Source organism: Macrobrachium rosenbergii, chromosome 51, assembly GCF_040412425.1.
Source record: "Macrobrachium rosenbergii isolate ZJJX-2024 chromosome 51, ASM4041242v1, whole genome shotgun sequence".
NCBI lineage: Eukaryota > Metazoa > Arthropoda > Malacostraca > Decapoda > Palaemonidae > Macrobrachium > Macrobrachium rosenbergii.
In genome coordinates, this window is record NC_089791.1 from 70,457,724 (window position 1) to 70,477,655 (window position 19,932).

The 19,932-nt window shown below is 38.5% G+C and overlaps 1 protein-coding gene across 1 annotated transcript in view; it reads left to right on the top strand.

The window, feature by feature from the left end:
- Positions 1-19,932, top strand: part of LOC136833478 (ubiquitin carboxyl-terminal hydrolase 9X-like) — a 525,953-nt gene that overhangs the window by 411,124 nt on the left and 94,897 nt on the right. Inside the window, 3 exon segments of the mRNA XM_067095694.1 lie at positions 8,880-9,049; positions 18,205-18,360; positions 18,667-18,767. Coding sequence (XP_066951795.1) covers positions 8,880-9,049; positions 18,205-18,360; positions 18,667-18,767 — 427 coding nt within the window.

Below are 19,932 nucleotides of genomic sequence, written 5' to 3' on the forward strand. Positions count from 1 at the left end.
ATCTGAAGACAGCTTTTAAAGCCACTATAAGTGACAGAAAAAAAAAAGCATTTGCTTGTTGCTAGGCAAGGGATAAACCATCCCAATTACCTATTTATATCTTAATTGCCTATTTGTAAATGATGTTTCCGCATAACGCTGCATAAAAGCTTGCAGAGGAGAAATGTTTGTGTATATTATAATCTGTAAAGATTGTCATAACTATTATTTGACAATAACATATAAATTTAGTTTCCTTAGTAGCTATTTAGCATAGCAAAGACTCACGGAACCATGGAAAACAATCGCTGCACATGGGATGGATACATTAAACTTGAACACTTTCCTTATCAATAGCAGGCAAAGAATTAGTGAATATATCGTAAAGAAAAAATGTTGCTTGGCAATATATTCATGAAAGCAATCAGCTATTTTTGGTCACATGGGTTGTCTCAACAGTATACATTCTCACCATGAACAGTTTTAAGTCATTCGCATATTTTCAGGCATTGTCATAGTCTCTTGCGCATGTGCAATAAACACTGCATTTTAGGTGGGCTCGCACACATTTGCAGTTTCTATACCTGCTCCTACATTGACACTTCAGCAGCTCTGGGCAGGATCCGCTTGCTTCCGGTAAGTTTGTCCACAGGGGCCTCCACTGTTCTGGACAAGTCCATCCCCACTCAGAAGGGAGGGCAACTGGTGATATGGCATAGTAGTACGTCCCCAATAGTACCCACCTTGCAATGCTGCCCTCCTGGTAAGTTGCTGTAAGGCAGCCTTGTTGGGAGGAAGGGCTGACATCTGATGTCCTTTCCGTGTGAATAGAAGCTTTCTGACTTTGTCGACAGAGGTATATGTTGCTGTCCAGTCATGGAGAAGGATGGTGAAGTACTCTAGGGAAGCCTCAGCTCTTCAGATATTTGTTCTGGGGCACTGTGCAGCTCATAGAGGGCTTCAGTGAGTTCATCGTGTGCCTCCCACACTTTCCATGCAGTTTTTCTGCCAATTTTGGCAAAGTGGGGCACAGTGTCACAGCCCGTGAAGGCGTGGAAGACCAGAAGTACCAAGGATTTTTGTGGACCAAGGGAGGCGCTTATCTCGTGATCTGGGATGTGGTGAAAGTCTTTGCCACTTCCAAATGCAATCCAGAGGTCAATGCTTCCTAGCTGCTGTACCGTCACTGCTGCTAGTACAACCACATCAGTACCTACTGTCCAAACAAGGATCTTGTGAAAGCCCTGTCTGAATGCATCAGCAACATGTACCATGATCCTGGAATCTGCTTCTTCATGGTTGCAGGGAGTAATGCTGGATGTGTCTCATGCAGGCATACAGAGCACCATTGGTGACAACAAGGGGGTTTTCTGCTGATGCACTTGACATCAGTTCGTTGTTTAGAAGTTCGAACAATTCTATCTTGTTGGCATTCAAGCAAAGAAACTGCTGCCAGTTCTTTGGTATGGGGCTTGACACCTCAACATGTGTACATTGGATAGGACCTGTGGCACACTTTTCTCTGGTATGCTCCTTTAGACTGTTGTCAAAGTATTGATCCCAGACAATATCTACTCGTTGAGCCTTGCTTTGCTCTCTTTTGATGTGTGGGACAAACATTTGCAGCGTAGTCACCAAATGTCTTGCATCCACCAGGTTTAAGAATGTTCATGAGTACAGCACCATCCATGATGGTCACATCCGTCTCTGGCCTTGAGTCATGTGCAGACTTCACATGTTGTTCAAGACAGTCCACAAGATCCAACTTTTTTCCCAGATGTAATTGTCCATAGGAAGAAAGGGATGGTGGAAATGAATGATTTTCGTGGCTAAAGAAATTGTCCAAATCTCCATCTCTTGTCTGGCATGCAACATAAGTCTTGCGAAGAGAGAAGATTCACTTTTGAGAACACTGACCTGTGTCTGTGCTTTATTTGACTTAAGTGCTTGTTCATTGAACAGTATGACTTTGTTCCTGGTGATTGTTGCTGTTATTGGTTTCATGCCCTCAACTACGACCAGAATATTCACCTGTGAAGCAACAGCTTCTGGGTAGCATCTGTTTGCTCCTGGTGGTTGCTTTGACTGGCGCTCTCATTTTTGCCTACCATGGATGACAAACTCAGATAGGACACGGACAAGTTCTGCCCCTGCAACTGCCCATCGTACAGGAGCCTCGGCATCCTGTGTCAGTCCAATGGCTTCCCCTTCATCTTTCATCACACCATTATTTTGTTCGTGGCCATGATCGATAGCAATGAGGGAGAATTTTCTCTGGGACTTTGCCATGACAAACTTGCTGTGCTAAAATTCTCGGGCAACATCAGGATGAGTGCTGTCCAAGCTAAACCTCTCACATGAACTGACATCCAGCGGGCATAATGGGTGGGTATGGTTGAGACTGAAGTACCAAGGTGTCCATTTAGTCGGTGTATCTTTGTACAAATCAAAATCACCAGTAGGCAATGAGCACACAAATGTCAAGGCAAGCAGTTCCAATTCAAGGGAATTGTGGACTTTGTCTTCCGACGCATGCACCACATGTTGAAACTCTCTGCAGGACCTTCTGCGTTGGTGTCCACGCACACATCATATGCATTCTTCATGAGAATATACAGTGCACTTGCCATTACTTGATGGGCATGCCGGGTCCAAATGACATGGGATGCCTTGAGGAAGGACTCTGCAATTCAAGGAGTGGCAGTTTCTGCCTCTTGAAGGCTTCAACCCATCCACTCTCTTCCAGCCAATGGCCCCGAAATTTGTAGGAAGTCATCTCTGTGTGGAGTCTACCAAGAAGGATTACAAACTTGTCCTTTCCATACTGGCTGTCCATGGCCCATTGCAGTTCTTTCAGTTTTGCGAACAGAGGTTGATCGACACAAATCACTGGAATCTGACCAGGGTTGACATGTTGTACAGCTGCCTGAATGACATCGAAACAGTGACGCAGCATAGATGGGGAACTGGCCTCCTCGGTAAACAGAGGCAACATGGCATTGATCGATGGTAAAAGGTTTGATTCCACCACTCGACTGGCATGATATGCTGCCCAAGATATGTTATAGCCCCACAAGATGTTTTCATCTATGTGCAGCTTCTCAACACGACTCAGCCAGTCATATTCTTTTTCTGTCTCTTCACTTAGATTATCGCAGGAAGATGTTTGGTTACCAGAAGTGCTTGGAACATAGACATCACTTCGTAGACTTGTGGGCTTTATTTTAGTATAGGCCACAGGTAAGTCCATCACCTTCCTTTGCCCCTTCTAAGGTGTAAGTGAATTGGTGAAGACACGATCATCACCACTCGTACTCTTGGTAGTAATATTTTGGAACAAGGACAAGCTTGTACCGTGAAATGAACCAGTGGAGGTAGCTGAGCTTGGGTTGTGGTCTATATTGTCAGCGGCTACAGTGATGAACTGACCCTTCTGTATCTGGGGAGGACAGACTGTGCCAATCCGGTGATAATACTAGCACACATTATTTCCAATGATGTGGTTTTATCCATGGCTCGGTCATATGAGGCTGACACACCAAGCGCATAAAGGCAATCGACCAACTGCCGTTCTCTCGTTAATGCATGGACCTTAAGTCCAGTATAGATGGGTAATGGTGTCTCTTGATCTTTATCATGAAAGTCATGTTGTACTTTTCCATAGTCTCGCCTCCTCTTGATGCAGTTGGACACCAACAGTTGAGCGATGGTGAGCACAGTTTGACATAGGTTCTTGTTGCATGTCTGATCAGTAATATTTGGTCCATAGATGAGCATGCTGACAAGCAACAGAAGTGACTGGGGCATGGATTCCACCTGACTACTGTGGGCAAATGACCCTGAGAATGTTACCTTTTGCGTAAAAATGCCACATCGGATTGAGTTTGCAGTTTCCGTCATCATGACACTCGGTACATCTCGATCTGTCTGGTAACCTTGACGTAGGAAGGTGCCAACATCATCCTCGTAAGCCATGAGCACATCTCTCCCTTCCTTGTAAGCTTTCAAATGTGGAAGATGCATGAGAATCCGGTCTTTAAGGTGCTTACTATTTACTCGTGTGGCAACATCCACACCGAGCTGATCTAGTCTGGCAGAGTAAAGCTTGGTAAGATCTGCAAGTTTGAACACCACAGTGCCCCCATCTTGTCTCCTCTCCTCTATGTAGGATATCAGCTCCGCTAATGCAATATCTTTGCATATTTGGTCACTTGTGAGATATGGAATTTGTGGGACCTTCCCAAGTGCTGTGTTGCACAAATTGGTGAGGCATCTTGCATGATATTTTTGCCTCAGGTGCGATTAGGTCTCCTGTAGTTAATTTCGCTAGAAGAGCCTTGTCTTGGATCTCATGTGCACACTTCCGCATATGGTAATGTAATTGAAATGTGCAAACTTCATGAAGTTTTTCCTTCGCCGTTTCTGGTTTGGAACAGAAGAAACACAAGGGTTTCACTGCCCATGTGTGCTGGTATCTGATTCGCCACCACCAATACTGCTGCGTGTGAAAATCCGTTTTGAGGTTGTTGGCTCTTCAGCAGATTTTCGCTTTCGCTCTTTGGCACGTTCCAATTTACTTTTGCCAAACTTCAAATAACAGGATTTGTGCCACTTTGCATTCTGTTCCTTAAATGTGCATTCCACACCATTTCCATGGTCCAGATGTGTAACATTTATTTGTACTGTTATGCACTGGAGTTCATTAAATTGATTAATGTTCTCAGCAATTGTCTTATAGCCTGTATCAGTGGGACATGTCAATGGTTCTTTGCTGTCTAGTTGACACAACGCATTTCAACCAATCAGTTGACTGGGTAGTTGTTGGTGATGGGCTCGCCATTTCTGAGCATGCAACAGGAGGTTAGTTGAAGACCAATCAGTAGCTACACATCTAGACTGCCAGCCGTGGAAATATAAAAAAAAATTATGGATTAGGATTCAATAAAATAAAAAAAAATAAAATCAGTAAATAGGATTTAATAAAACCTATGCTATGTACAGTTTGCATTGGCTCCACCTCTGAAAATGTTTAGAATGATGTGACACACGTGCTCAAAGTTTCATGCTTTTATCATCATACGAGCAATTTTCGCACCGATCGCCTAGACTATTAGTGGTTGGCGGTGGTGTAGGTAACCGTGTTTTTATCTGGTTGATGAAGGTACTGCGCCCTGGGCAGGGGCAAAATTTTTTGTGCTTCATTTAGTGTTCCGAGGTGTCCTTCACTGTGGAGTTCCCACTCACATAGTAGACAACCCTTGGCCATAGAGCCACTTCTCTGCAGGTTAAGATGAGTGCAAAACCAGAGGCAGTAACTTCCTGCCTGCTGCAGCTCTCTTACCAGGTAAGGAAACATCAAGGATTTTGGTAATGCCAGCAGATTTTATTCCCTTAACTCATTAGATTTACTAATGTTTTGGGGGAAGAATAGTCCATGCATCCCACCTCCTGTCAATGTGGGAATCAGCTATGTAATCACTTGGTAAGTTACTTATATAAAAATGACATTATGATAAAATAAGATTTTATATATACTTACCAAGTAAGTACGGAGTGGGAGCCCACCCACCTCCTCTACATGGACATTATGCATAAACAAATTGAAGCTCTCTGCTCAGTTGTTCCTCTCTTTCCCAAAAGTGGGCAGGGTCAGTTACCTACACTGAAACAAAACACAAGAATGGCTACCACAAATTTCAGATTTTAGCTGCCAATAATAGGAACTGTTAGCTATGTAATTACCTGGTAAGTATATATAAAATCTTATTTTATCATAAAAGTGTAATTTTTAGAAACTTAGTTATTTCTTACTAACTATACCTATTTTGGTCTATGATGAGATATCTCGTTTGCTTAGTTTTAGGAATTTTGAAAATAGGCGTTGAATAAAAACATATTGATGCTTGCTAACTTTATTTTTTCACTTCATTTTTATAAACAAAGTATTTTTCACTTCATTTGGATAAAAAAAAAATTTTTTTTCTTCATTTGATAAACATATTTTTCACTTCATTAGGGTAAACAAAATTATATTTTTCTCTTCATTTGGTTAAACAGAATTTTTTTTTTTCACTTCACATCAATCAGTGTATTTCTCATATTATTTTGTGTGGTATGTTTTGAAACGGGTTTATATAATGACTAACACTAACTTCACATATCTCGCACATATAACAAGACTTGTCTGTTAGGTTTTCCCTTATTATCCCCCCCCCATTTTTTTTTTAGAACAGATGATACATTGCCTTGTAGAAAAATTCTTTTTGGGTGTAGGAGGAATTTCAATGGGGAAATGCCTTTTGTGAATAACCGGTCTTGTTCAGGGGATTTCAGCATGATATTTCTTCAAAGTTGAATTAATTATGTCTAATCTGAATTTGAGAGATGAACAGCAATTTTCATTGCTCACCTTGTAACACTGATATGCATTCCAAAGAGCTAGATCTAGATGATGGAAGAAAACTTTTTTTTTTTATTTGTGTGTTCTTTTCCGGGCAATAGGATAATTTGCCAAGTTTTGATCCAACTTATCCACATCACCCATATGGTTATACTGTAATCTGCTACTACTTTGGCCTTCTTTTTCTTACCACTTCTACTCTCGATTTCAATATCATCACTATTGTGAACTGTGGAGAGTAGAACATCTTTTTTATCCTTCCATCTCATGGCCATAACTTTACCTCGATGATAAGCAGACATTTTCCCCTTCTTTAACTTTTCTGTTTTCAGTGAAACTGGCAGGTCTTTTCGATTTATTCTAATAGTACCATAGCAATCTATTTATATTTTACCACCATATCTACTAATTCAGGACTGATGTAATAATTGTCTATTGTAAGGCAGTAACCTTTATACAAAAGAGGCTTCAATAAAGTCATTATAGCCTGCGAGGATTTAGGCAATTCATGGAACTCCTGGTCAAATTGTTTTCTTTACCTACATAAATAAAAAAACTCCACACATAACCTGTACTAACTTTATATAACATAAGGTGCTTTATGCCGAATCTTGATCTCTTCACTGGGATATATTGCACCCATCCCAATCTTCCTTTATAAAGCAAAAGACTCTCATCAATTGAAATATCTCTTTGTGGGTTGTAGACAGTTCTAAATTTATTATCTAAGTGCATGTAAATAGGATAAATCTTATTCAATTTAGGATTGGGATGCAAATTTTTATCGTATCTCTCATTATCAGAAAAGTGCAGGTACTGCCTGATTTTCTTGTATCTTTTGAAAGGCATAGTTTCAGCAAGAATTGGGGTTTTAAGAAGTGGATTTTTAGACCAATACAAGAAGTCTTCAGGCTTCTTCACAATTCCTTTCAGTCTCTAAAAAAAACTCTGAGTTTCGGTGGAGTTACAGGATGCCATGCATTTGGATGTGCATTGCATTGCTCAGCAAATATGTTGGTTTCAGTGCAAATAAGTTCCATCAGTTTATCATAAAAAAATATGGAAAAATCTAAAGGAGACACCTTCAATTTTCCCTGGGATATTGAGACCTGTAGTCCCTGTGAATGGAAATTAAAGGGGGGAGGGGCAGAAGAATCTGCAGTTCTACACCATTGTGTATCATCCATTACCGAATCTGTATCGCTGTCATCATCACTGAAATCATCCAAGCTTGAATAGATGCTTTCAGAGCCAGAGGTATCAAGATCAGTAAATGATTCTTGAATATCACTGTCGTCTTGGTAACTTGCCATAACTGGACTAAAATAATAAAGTCAAGAGACTAACAAATTACATAACATCAATGCAATAAATCAATAATATATCATATAAACAGTCTAAAAGAAGAAATAAAACAGATTCAAGGTCACCACTGGAGAGCTAGTAATGGTGCATACTTGGCGTAAAAAAAAAAAATTATACTCGACATATCTCAAAATGGTCAAGAGACTTAACAGAATACATGACATCAACATAATGAATCAATAATATAACATATAAACAGTCTAAGATGTCAAATAAAACAACCAAACTTACCTAGAAATAGTCAAAAAGAAGAAATAAAACAAACAGATTCTCAAAGTCACCACTGGAGAGCTGGTAATGGTGCTTACTCAGCATAAAAAAAAAAAATTATACTCGGTCACAAAATAGTCAAAGGATTAGCTAATAGAAGACACGACATCAACGCAGTGAATCAATAATATAACGTACAAGCAGTCTAAGATGACAAATAAAACAGCCAAACTTACCTAAAAACAGGCGAAAAGAAGATATAAAACAAGTGAACGAACTCTCAAGATCACCGGCTACCTGATGTATCACAAAATAGTCAAGGGATTAGGTAACAAAAGAGACAACAGCAGTGTGATAAATTAATAATATAACATATAAACAGTCTAAGATGGCAAATAAAACAACCAAACTTAAAAAAAAAAAAAACAGGCAAAAGAAAAAAAAAAAAAAAAAACCCGATGACCGTTGAAGTGCTACTAATGACACATAGTCGGCGCGAAAAAAAAGTCATTCTTGATAGCTCATGACTTCCAACAGCAAATACCACTGCCAAACATATAATATAGCACGAGATATCTCAAAGAAGCCTTGAAACAACACTGTGGATCACGAGACATCTTGTATTAGCCCTGTATTAGCATTTAACTTTTTTACAAGATATATCGTGGCAAGTTCAGAATTTTTAGGACACTGATCACAAGATATCCCAGTTTAGTCTAGTAAGGGGTAAGGGGTTAATGTATCCTTCTATAACAATTTTTTAAAGATTTTATTCAGGTTGGGTTCACTTGTATGAGTTGGTTGCAAAATTTATATGGAAATAAATGAAGAATGGAGAAGTGTGTGAATATATCAGTTGTTGTTTAGAATAAGTATGAGGTAAAATGGACTGTCTCATTTCAAGTATCTGAGTTTTTTGTTTCAGGATTCGATATGGCCAGTGGTGCATGTACCTTAAGTGATCAACTTTTAGTGGCTGTGTTACAATTGCTAAATAAAGAGGTGTCTGAGCATGGTCGACATCTTGCACAGTACTTCCACCTCTTCAACATGTATGCATCAATAGGGCCACCAGAGAAACTACAACTTCTTAAGGTATTGTTAATTATGACTCTCACATTCATTATGACTGATTTTAGCTCCGTTTTATGTTGATGAATTTGCTACTGCAGATAAGCATAGAAGATGAAATAAGTGATTGGTAAATTTTTTTGTTAATGATCATTTGATAGTTTAATTGTTCTGTCAAATCAGTTTTTATCAATTATCAAAGTATTTTCTAAAGTGGGTTGATTGTTCCTAATTGAGATGTTACAAAATTTTCATTTATGAAAGTTGAGATGTTATCAACTCTCAGGGTAATGGAAGTATAGTTTAGTGATGTACCAGTGACATCTTTTAATTTCTTCCAAGAGCAAAGGCCAGTTTTGCAGGTAACTCAGTATTCTTTCCTAGTCCAGGTCATATGAAAAAAATAAGTAAGAGCAACTGGGCCTAACAACAGATGAAGTAGTAAATATGCCTTTCAAAGAAAGAAATTGAACGAGTCTCAGGAAAAACAGCAGGAAGATGATCCTAAAGCCTGGAAAAACTGCCTTTGAACTTCATGATTGGAGGAATAGTGATTTCCACTGATTAAATTTGGGAAAGAAACTGGTAGTATGGATGTGAAAGGGTCACATGACCTGGAGGTGATTGGAGAAAAAATGTGGAGGGTTGAATGGTTAGCAAAAGCATGGAAAGGTGAAAATTTAAACCAGAGATCATTGACGAAGATGATGAAGAGTAGTTGAAGAACACAACCCTGCAGAATGCCACTAGCTATAGATAGGGAAAGGTGGCATATTGTGATTATTAATTAAACTACAGTTCTAGTTGGGAAGTACAGTGCTACAAGCGCAGGGTCTCCATTACGGAAAGCATCCTAGTACCAAAAAAAAAAAGGAATACAGATATCAGGAGAGAGTTAAAAAGGGAACTACTTGCATGAGCTGAAAAGAACAAGAACTAGTTTGTGGTGAGATAGTGTGTTCCTCTAAAGTACATCAGCACAGTGATTCTTTCTAGATATCAAAGAAACATGAGTAATGGCAGAAAGGAACATTTTGTTGAATGATTCATGCCTACTTGCTTGGTCAGATGGCTGACGAGCTGTAATAAGGAAACCAAGGTTTACAAGTAGAGAATGTTATGATGAATTAATTACTGATGATGAAGATTTCATTAACATTAGGTCAGGGTTTTGACTACAAAGCAAAAATCCCCCCAGTGCAATGGAAAGTCAAGGAAAAAGGCTTGTATATCAATGTGTTGTAACTTGGTCCCAAGCTAGTGTTGTGGTGAGGGAGAGATTTGTGTGGGTTGGGGATTGATGAAGTTTGGAGTATTGGAAATGTGTGCGATCTGAAGATTCGAGAGAAGAGAGATTTTATAGTAGATCTTAAAAAGATTCAAGATACAGAGCAGTACGGTTTCATGCATTGCCTTGCCAATTTCGAATGTGTAGGGTGATAAAATGAGTGATCCATCATGCTGATAAAAGAAAATTCGATTGCTGTTTCCTTCCACATCAGTGTGAAAGAAAGTGAATCACTCACCACCATGCACATTGAAGCAATTTAGGTTGAGAATGCCAAGTGGGTGGGAGGTTAGCAAGGATTCTTAGCAAGAGGTGAGATAGGTGGAGAAAGAAACAACCAAATGGGTCTTATAGAAAGAAGTGAGATCCATACATCAAGCTACAGGTGAACTCATGTTAGTGTTCATAGACTCCATCTATAGCGGGAACATAAGTGGAGATTATAGCGGGAGAAAGTTGAAAAGGATTAAGGCAGTTATTTTTGGGCCATTAGGTTCAGAGAAATAATTGATGGAGGCTGAAGCTAAAGGAATTTATATAGATGGAATGTTTGAGGCCAGACCCTGAATGTTTATAAAATTTCAGAAGAAAAGGAGACTGGCCTGCTGTCAAATAAGAGGGCATAGGTATAGCACTACCAGTAAATGAGTCCACAATCTAGTCCCCCTGTGTAAGAGTCACAACCCTCTCTAGAGGCATTTGTCCCACAGTGCTGGGTTCCAGGGGTCATAGTACAGTTGTGGAAGGAATGGCACAGTACTTTCAGGGTAGCCTGACATGAAAATATTATTATTAACGACCCTCACAGGCTAGGTTAAATACTTGCATACATTAACAAAACCCCTATACCAGACAAACTTAAGGTTTGCCAATTAAAGAAAAAAATTAGTGAAATGAGGAAGATAAGCAAATGCAAATGGTATAAGAAAATTCTAAAAACTTTCCTGTGCCTATTCCAGGAAGTTGAAAGTTGATATTTCTAACCCTGTACAGGGCCTCTGTACGGAGACACTTAAAAATACGAGCTATTTTTACCAAGTTTATATTCGTTCTAATATTTTTTGTACTTTATATAGCAAAGTTACGATTAAAGCTAACTTTATATTGTAACAAATAAAAGAAACAGCAACTTTCCTTGAGTATATTAATGGACAAAAATGTTTAATGAGTACATGTGTACTTTTGTTTGTGCCTGTGACATGGGATGTTTCACAGTAGTCAGTGATCTCGTTGGTGGAAGGTATGCCCGACCCAGCCACCTGCAAATTCAGTATCCTGGGCTCGATCGAAACTCACCTTTGGATACATCAGTGTCAGCAACATTTGTGATGGGCAGAAGTTTCCATCACTGTTCTGTACCAAAGCTTTTAGAAGCTTTGTCTGGTTATAGTCAGATTCCAAGTGTGTCAAAGGAAATGTGCGTTAGTTTGTGTATTGTGAAAAGTGGCTAAGTCCGAAGGGCTCTTGCGAAAGGTTACACATTTGCTTTTGAGGAGCCAAGCTAGAAAGATTTGCTGGAACACTCTGGGACCAGGATTCCCTTTTGCTGAAAGGGTAAGTTTTTAACATAGACTGTGATTAACTTTCAGTGATTATTTCTTTCTGATTCCTTCAACATTTTTAAGCAGTGTTGATGTGAACTGAGTGCATTCTGGATTTAATGGGAGATGTTTCTTTTCCCTACATATTTTTCGGTGGGAGCCATAATCAGTCATAGCATATAGCCACTTAAAATGAACTTGTGATAAAATAGACCTGGAAAGTTATTTGGGGAGAAATCTGGAAATAATGTGGAACTGTTGGGTGACTTGGTGGGGGATGAGAATTAATCCCCACACATTATTTTTTCTTGTAACTGTTTAATTTTTGCTTTTGGGGTGTGGCTTAGTGGGTTTTACTATCAATCATACAAAATTTTCATTTTACATGACATGTTAAACTCGCATATTAAACTTAATTTTTGTAAACTAGGTTTGATTTACACACACTTTAGAAATGGGAAAAGAGCTTTATGAGAGAGAGAGAGAGAGAGAAAAAAAAGTGTTGAAGTACTTGGGAGAATGCCTGAGAGATAGATAGAGTGAGTTGGGGGGATGGTCCTCAAGGCCACAGCTACCAGTGCCAACCTTCCGAGGTAAGTGTCTCCAGTCGGTTTTTTTATATGGGGGGGGATAACAGGTTGTGGCAGTGGGAAAGACACTGAATGACAGTGTTGTGAATTCATGCTGAAGAGAGAGGTATGAATGTTGTTAGGATTTAGGAGGTTAGGTACATGCGCACATAATAGGTTGGGGGGGTTATTTGGTTTGGTTAGTACTTTGTTGTTTAGGGGGAAATGCTTTGAGTTTGCATTTTTGTCATGAAGGCAACCAGGCGTGGTGACTGAGAAATCAGTTTTTCTCAGTGGAGGTCTTGGTGAAGGAGTGGTTATCAAATGTAGATTATTTTACTGCAATTTGCGACAGTTATTGTGTTTTCAATTGAGGTGTGGTTATTATTTCGATTCGGCGGTTGTGGAGATACTGGTACAGGAGAAAAAGTGGGTTCATTTATTTCTGGGGGATTTTTTTTTTATTCGAATGGCTCAAAATTTTCTTTTCTCCTTTTTTATAATTTTTTATGGGGGACGGGGGACTGGAAAGATATATCTCTTGTGTGTGTGCGGGATGTAATGTCAAATGTAATAACTGCATAGTGATAAGGGTGGTTTCTTTGCTTTGTGACAAGTGGTTGGGTTTTTGTTGCTGGGGCAGCAATTTTTGCATGTGGACAAGGTAGTGGCGATATCAGAGGGTGAATTTTCCTTTTGGGATACTTCTTTTTTTTCTTTTTTCTTGTGTGTATCTCGTGAGTTAACCTTAAAAATCAGGTGGCATTGATGCTCAGCTGAAGGGGCGTGTATAAAATGTCATTTACTTCTTAGAGGGTATGATTTCAAGATAGGGCCATTTTTATTGGGGGCGAGAAATATTTTTCATTCAGGCAGAGATAAGGAGGAGAAAGTCAGTAATTGTTAGGTGGGGAGACATCAGACAAGACTTTAATTCGTAAGGTCATGACATTCCGTCACTGATCCAGCCCTTTCGGGTTTGGTGAATGGTAGTCTGAGACAGCCAGAGGAGATTTTTTATTGAGTGTTGAGAATCATTCCACTACGAAGAAAATCACAGATGGTGATGAGGGGTTTAATGAAGCTAAGAGGTTTCTTGTTTTGGATGTAGGAGATATTGGGAAATGCTGTCAGTGTTTGAATTTAAGAAGTATTGGACTTGGGGGGACTTGAAGAAATTTCTGAGAACCGCTTATGGGGCAATAAATGTGGTGATTGGTTCGGGATATGAGAGCATTTTATAAGATTAGGAAGGGGCAGAGTTCCATGGAGGATTATAGCTCACAATTGTTTGATGTAGTTTTGGATTTGGTAGAGAATTTGAGGGGGTTGGGCTGGATATGCAGCTGCTCTATTTCATTAGATAATTTTCAGAAGTTGCTGCATTTCTCCAGGCTCTTGAAAGGCGTGCTGGATGCTATAGTGAGCAGTTTGGATAGTCCAGTAGAGTCTGCGTCTGATGAATCTTTTATCTTATCCCAAATCGAAAAGCATATGTCAAAATGCCCCCCGATGGATAGTACATTTTTCAATGGGATGCCGAAAACCACGAAGGGGACCCAAAGGAACTTCCCTCAGAGAGAATCAAATTTTGCTTGTAGTGGTTTTTGCAGTCAAGTGGAGAGTGATAGAAGATATATGGATTGTATGCCACAAAATTGTTGCTTTAATTGCAATGAGCCAGGGCATACGAAGAATGAAAACTTAGAGGAATTTATTTCTGGTGATAGAAATTTATTTCTCGGCATAATGTGGTTCGGATTCCACAGTGAACTGTAGGTCCTGTTGCTAGGTAACCAAATGGTTTTTAGCCACGTAAAATAAGTCTAATCCTTCGGGCCAGCCCTAAGAGAGCTGTTAATCAGCTCAGTGCTCTGGTTAAACTAAGGTATACTCAACTTTTGATGCAAGTCAAGAGTGGATAGGCACATGTTTGAGAAATTTGAGGGTAAATTTCATCCAATTGTTTTTTATAGCAGGAAGTTGGAGGTACGTGGAAGTAATGAGAGGTTAATGGCAATGGTGGACAAAGAGGCTTTTTGCAGTAGTGTCTATTTTGGTTCATTTTAAGATGCTGCTAATGGGGAGCAAGGTGGAAGTTCTTACAGATCATAAACCATTGTTGGATCTCTTTAATAAGCCTGATCTTTCTCATAAGAGGGCTAGGTGATTTTTGACAATTGGAGATTTTGATGCTAGTCTTGAGTACATTGAAGGTAAACATAATGTGGTGGCGGATACTTTTAGTAGGAATGTTGTGGACACAGAGGTGAAGAAACAAGATGAAGGTGAGGTTTTAATGGAAGCAAAGGTGTTTCTTATAGGTGAATTAGTGAGAAAGGTGTATAGGTTGCCTTATTCAGGTTTGGAATTAGGGGGCAATTTGTTGGTGAGGAAAATATGTAAGTTGAGGAGTAGTGAGGATAATGGGGGTACAACACAGGTCGTGGTACCAAAAAGAGTTAATTCCATCGGTTTTAGAGATTACACATTGTAAACTTGGTAGTCCCCGTGAGATGTAAACTTGGAAGTCCACATGAGAGGGCATATGAGAAGGTACACAATCAAGTTTTCTGGAAAATGTGTTTTCTTCAGTGGAGAAATATGTGAAAGAATGTTGTGTGTGTAATTTGTGTATATCGGTTAGGGTTACGTCATGTAAATTTGGGTCTTTTCCTATCCCAAATGGGCCTTTTCAGAGGGTGCATATGGATCTGCTAACGAACTTTCATGAATCGGGATTCGGTCACAGACAATTGTTGGTGATTATAGATGAATTAAATTAACAAGGTTCGTGGAGATTTTTTCGTTAGGGAGTAAGAGGGCAGAAGAGGTTGCAGTTACATTTTTCAGTAAGTATATATGTAGATATGGGGAGCCAGAGATACTTATGACAGATAATGGGAGAAAATTTGTGAATAGAACGTTAGAGTGCCTTGTGGAAGTTATGGGGATACGGAAGGTAAATAGTCTTCCATGTAGGCCAGAAGCTAATGGGTAGTGTGAGCAAGCTAATAGGAAAGTTCTCGAAGCTCTTAAATTAACAGTGGGTGTAATGATACTAATTGGGATAGATATTTAGATATGGTCAGACATAGCATGAATACAGTGGTTAGTGACACCATTGGTATGTGACCTGTGGAGGCATTTTAGGTTATCCAGTTCAGGGTGCATTTGATTGGTCGTCAGTTCCTTCACATTGTGATGATACGATTAAATCATTAGTTGCTACAGGTAAAGAGAGACATGCACATCTTGGTAGTATTCTCAAGTCAACGACTCAAGCTGTGGTTGCGAGAAGTAACATGAAATCGGACAGCGCAAGAGTTACAGTTGGGGATAAAGTGTTATTGAAGATAAATGTCAGAAATTAATTAAATTACGAGTTGGGTCCCAAGTTTGAAGGGCATTTTTGTGTTATAGAAGAGAAAAGGGGAAATAGGTTCATTGTGTTGGATGAAAAAAAAGGGAGTGACAAAATTAACACTTATCTCAAGATTAAAAGAAAAACTCAGTGTTTGGTGGGAGTTTGTTTCTTTGTTTTGGGGTGGTGCCACATTTGTTATTATTTTTATTTTTCTTTCTCATTCTTTTTTTGGGGATATGCAGTTATTTATGGTTTTTTTCTGCTCTCTTTTTCAGATGCAGAGATTTAGCATACTCTTCGCCTTAGTGGCGGATGTGAATTCAGTGGGAAAGTTTATTTGAAACCTATGGTAATAATTGAACCAGAACTCACTCAGTTCACATCAACACTGTATCAGAAATGTTATAAGAATCACAAAGAAATAACCACTGAAAGTTAATCATTGTCTATGTTAAAAACTTACCTTTCAGCAAAAGGGAATCCTGGTCCCATAGTGTTCCAGCAAATCTTTCTGGCTCGGCTCCTCAAAAGCAAATGTGTAACCTTTCACAAGAACCCTTCGGACTTAGCCACTTTTCACAATACACAAACTAACACACACTTCCTTTGACACAATTAGAATCCAACTATAACCAGATGAAGATTCTAGACGCTTTGGTACAGAACAATGACAAATTTTCGCTCTCCACACGTGTTGCTGACACTGCTGCATCCAAATGTGACTTTTGATCGTGCCCAGGATGCTGAATTTACAGATGTCCAGATCGGCCATACCTTCCACCAGCATGTACACAAGTACACTTGTACTCATTAAATATATACAAGTTGTACCGGGTTACAGAGATGTATTACCTTCCCCCCATGAGGTCTCATGAGTGACTATTATTCCTTGGTCACTGAGCTGAGATGTGAGTGTTGCTACATAGTTATTTATGGCCTATTCAAGTGTTCCGAATGTTTTCTCGCAAAAATTGTTCGACTAGCATGGCGCCAAATAATGATTCTCATGTGAGGATATCCAGACCCAATCCATTTTCTGGTATTGCACCTCACATGATCATATCCAGATGCAAGGGGTTAATAGTGTAAATAAATTAAGGACACTAAATCATATTTCTTGAATTTTATGGTTCTCACATGAAATAATTATTTGTAAATGAGATAGAATTAGGAGAAAGTTAAATTTACACAAGTAAGAGAAAAGGGACCAATGGAAATTGATAAACAATTAAAGGTAGAAAGTAAAACAACTTGGAGCCAGGGGATTGTATCAAAGATTCACTAGTACCATCTGTAGTGTGCCAGACTTATCTTACAGTAAGTGACACCACCCTGTGTGAGATGTGAGGAAAGTAGGGAACAGGTAAAGAATATGCCATTCTTTTCAGTGTACTACTTGGCAAAGGAAAGGATGGTACTTACAGAAGGCTCTAACATCTGACTGGCTAGTACAAAGGGATTGGCTTCTTTATAGTAGTAAGATCTCAGCACAGGGTTGGTGCCTTGGACAGCTTGATTCATGAGTATAATTTCTCTTAATATTTTACAAAAAAATTATTAAGGAATCATGATGTTGCACTCTACTTAGTGTGCAGTGTAGGCAATAGAAATTGGTCACATTCACCTGACTTTTTCTTATTTGAAAAATAATGCAACCCAATCCTTGAAAGCATAAGATGATAAACATACCATTAGTTTCATGACAAAAATCTACAGCACCGTATATCAAGTTGGAAATGAATCCCTGAAAGAAATTGCCAGAATCTTCAACATTTTCAGTTTATTAAGTTTTTAGATTTTGAAGGAGTTGCAACAAATAGAATAAGATGTAAAATATTCATTAAGAGCAAACGCTATGAGCATTAACTCAGTGTAAACTATATGGTATTAATAATAATTGCAGTGACCCTTCTGCCTTTCTGCCTTCTACTTTTGAGCCATTATGGTCTCTTCCCACCTGAGTGGCCAACTTTTTTTTTTTTTTTTTTTTTTTACTCCAGGTTTTACCTTTCCTTACAAAACAGATCTTTTTGCTGTTCCATATGACTCTAGAAAAGTGACTCAGTCATGCTAAATTGCTATTTATTCTAGTCTTGTAAAACTACTATAATAATAATGATGATGATAATAGTAGTAATGATTATTTTGGTTAGAATGCCATTGTATCCTTGTATGATAATGATAATGATGATAATAGTGGTAATGATTATTTTGGTTAGAATGCCATTGTCTCCTTGTATGATAATGGTAATTATGATAATAGTAGTAATGATTATTTTGGTTAGAAATGCCATTTATCATTGTATGATAATGCTTTATTTAAACATGAACAATAGTGTAAGTTGATTGTGAGGTGTGATGTTTTGAATTTTTTGTTGGGAAATTATTTAGACATTCTGACACTATATTTTCAGCTGAATGTTGTGGAAATGTTTATGTTAGTAGCATTGGATGAAGGGCCTGGGCCAGCAATCAAATACCAGTATGCTGAACTAGGGAGGCTGTACCAAGTAGTCTCACAACTAATTCGATCATGTGATGTTTCATTTAAGCAACAGTCATCGCAGACGGTAATGTTGAATGCACAACTCTGTCCTTCAGAATTTTGTTTTTTTTTATTTTAGTTTTTTTGTTAGTTTATTGATGAAATCTATAAAAAGAAAAGTAACCTGTGAAAATGTTTTCATTTTGTAAATGCAAATCTTTGTTATATATCATGTAGTCCACTCATTACTTTTGGCTGTGCTTCAGGTCAGTATAGCATTAATTCTGCAAAATACTATTATTTCCTCAAAAAGAATTGTTAAAAGTTACACATCCCTAATTTAAGCAGATGCCTGAGAAATTTCCAATATTTGGTTCTTTCATACTTTCAGAATACTGCTCCTCTCCCAAATCCGCATGGAGACCCATCATGCCCTGAACCTCTTATGACCATTCAGCCAAAAGTAGCAGACATCCTCTATGGGCGAGCAACGTAAGTTATCTGTATATTTGTCTCGTAATTTATGATCCTACATCAGGGTGAATCAGTGTAGGTCATAAGATTGTCCGTTGAATGCATATTTGTATCGGCAATATGTGGTGCGAAACTAGTACTGGTACTCCTTTACACAGACTTTGTCTACAAACTTTCAAAGATACAAACTTCTGGGTCTGCACAATATTTGGGATATATAAATTATTTCATGTTTTCCTGTAAGCAACTTACCAAGTTATTACATAGCTAATGTTTCTAACTCACGCTGCAACTTAAAAAAAAAAAATATGCAGCAGCGCTTCTATTGTTTTGTGTAAGTGACAGGCTCCGCCCACTATCGGAGAACATGGGAAACAACCGGCAGGTAGAGTCAGTTTGTTTCTGCCGGCTCTGGTGCACACATCAGCGCCATTTGCAGCAGCATTTTTTATGGTTTATTCAATTGTCTTTGCAGAATTTGGTGAAGTACAGTTAGAGAAACCCTCCGTATTCACAGGGGATACATTCCAGACCCCCAAAAGCAGTTAAAATCTGTGAATACTTGCTACCCCCCCTCTAAAGTTGCTTATAACTGCCTATCCTGAAAGTTCAAATACCAAATATATACTTAAAAGTATCATCCTATATCAATTATACCTTAAATTATTATCCTATTACTGTATTAATCTTTGAAATTTTATTACTATCATTTCAAAGTTATCTTAAACATTAGAACCCTTAAAAATATATATATACATACTTCTAAGCCTTCCAGCCAAAGTAGAGAGAGAGTTACTACTTCGACATGTATTCAACAAGGCTGGCTTGGGCAAAAGAAAGAAAGAAAGAAAAAAAAAGAGAGAGAGGTGAGCTTATCTCTTTAATCTCTCTGACAACAGCAAAATTTATATGTTTGTTTTTTGTCTTCCAAAGATGTAATACCTTTAGTACACATTTTTAAAACACTATGAACACACACACACACACACACACAGTATCTTTTCCTGAGAGCTTCTTAGGGCAACACTCCTTCCCCTCTGGACAATATGTCAAACTGTCAAGCAAATTGACATTTACCCTCCCCTTTCCTTTCTCAAGTCGAGGAAAAAAAGACTGGGAATTACTGTTTGTTTGTTTAATATGTTAAAAAATTTATGGAAAAATATTATAAATGCATGGAAAA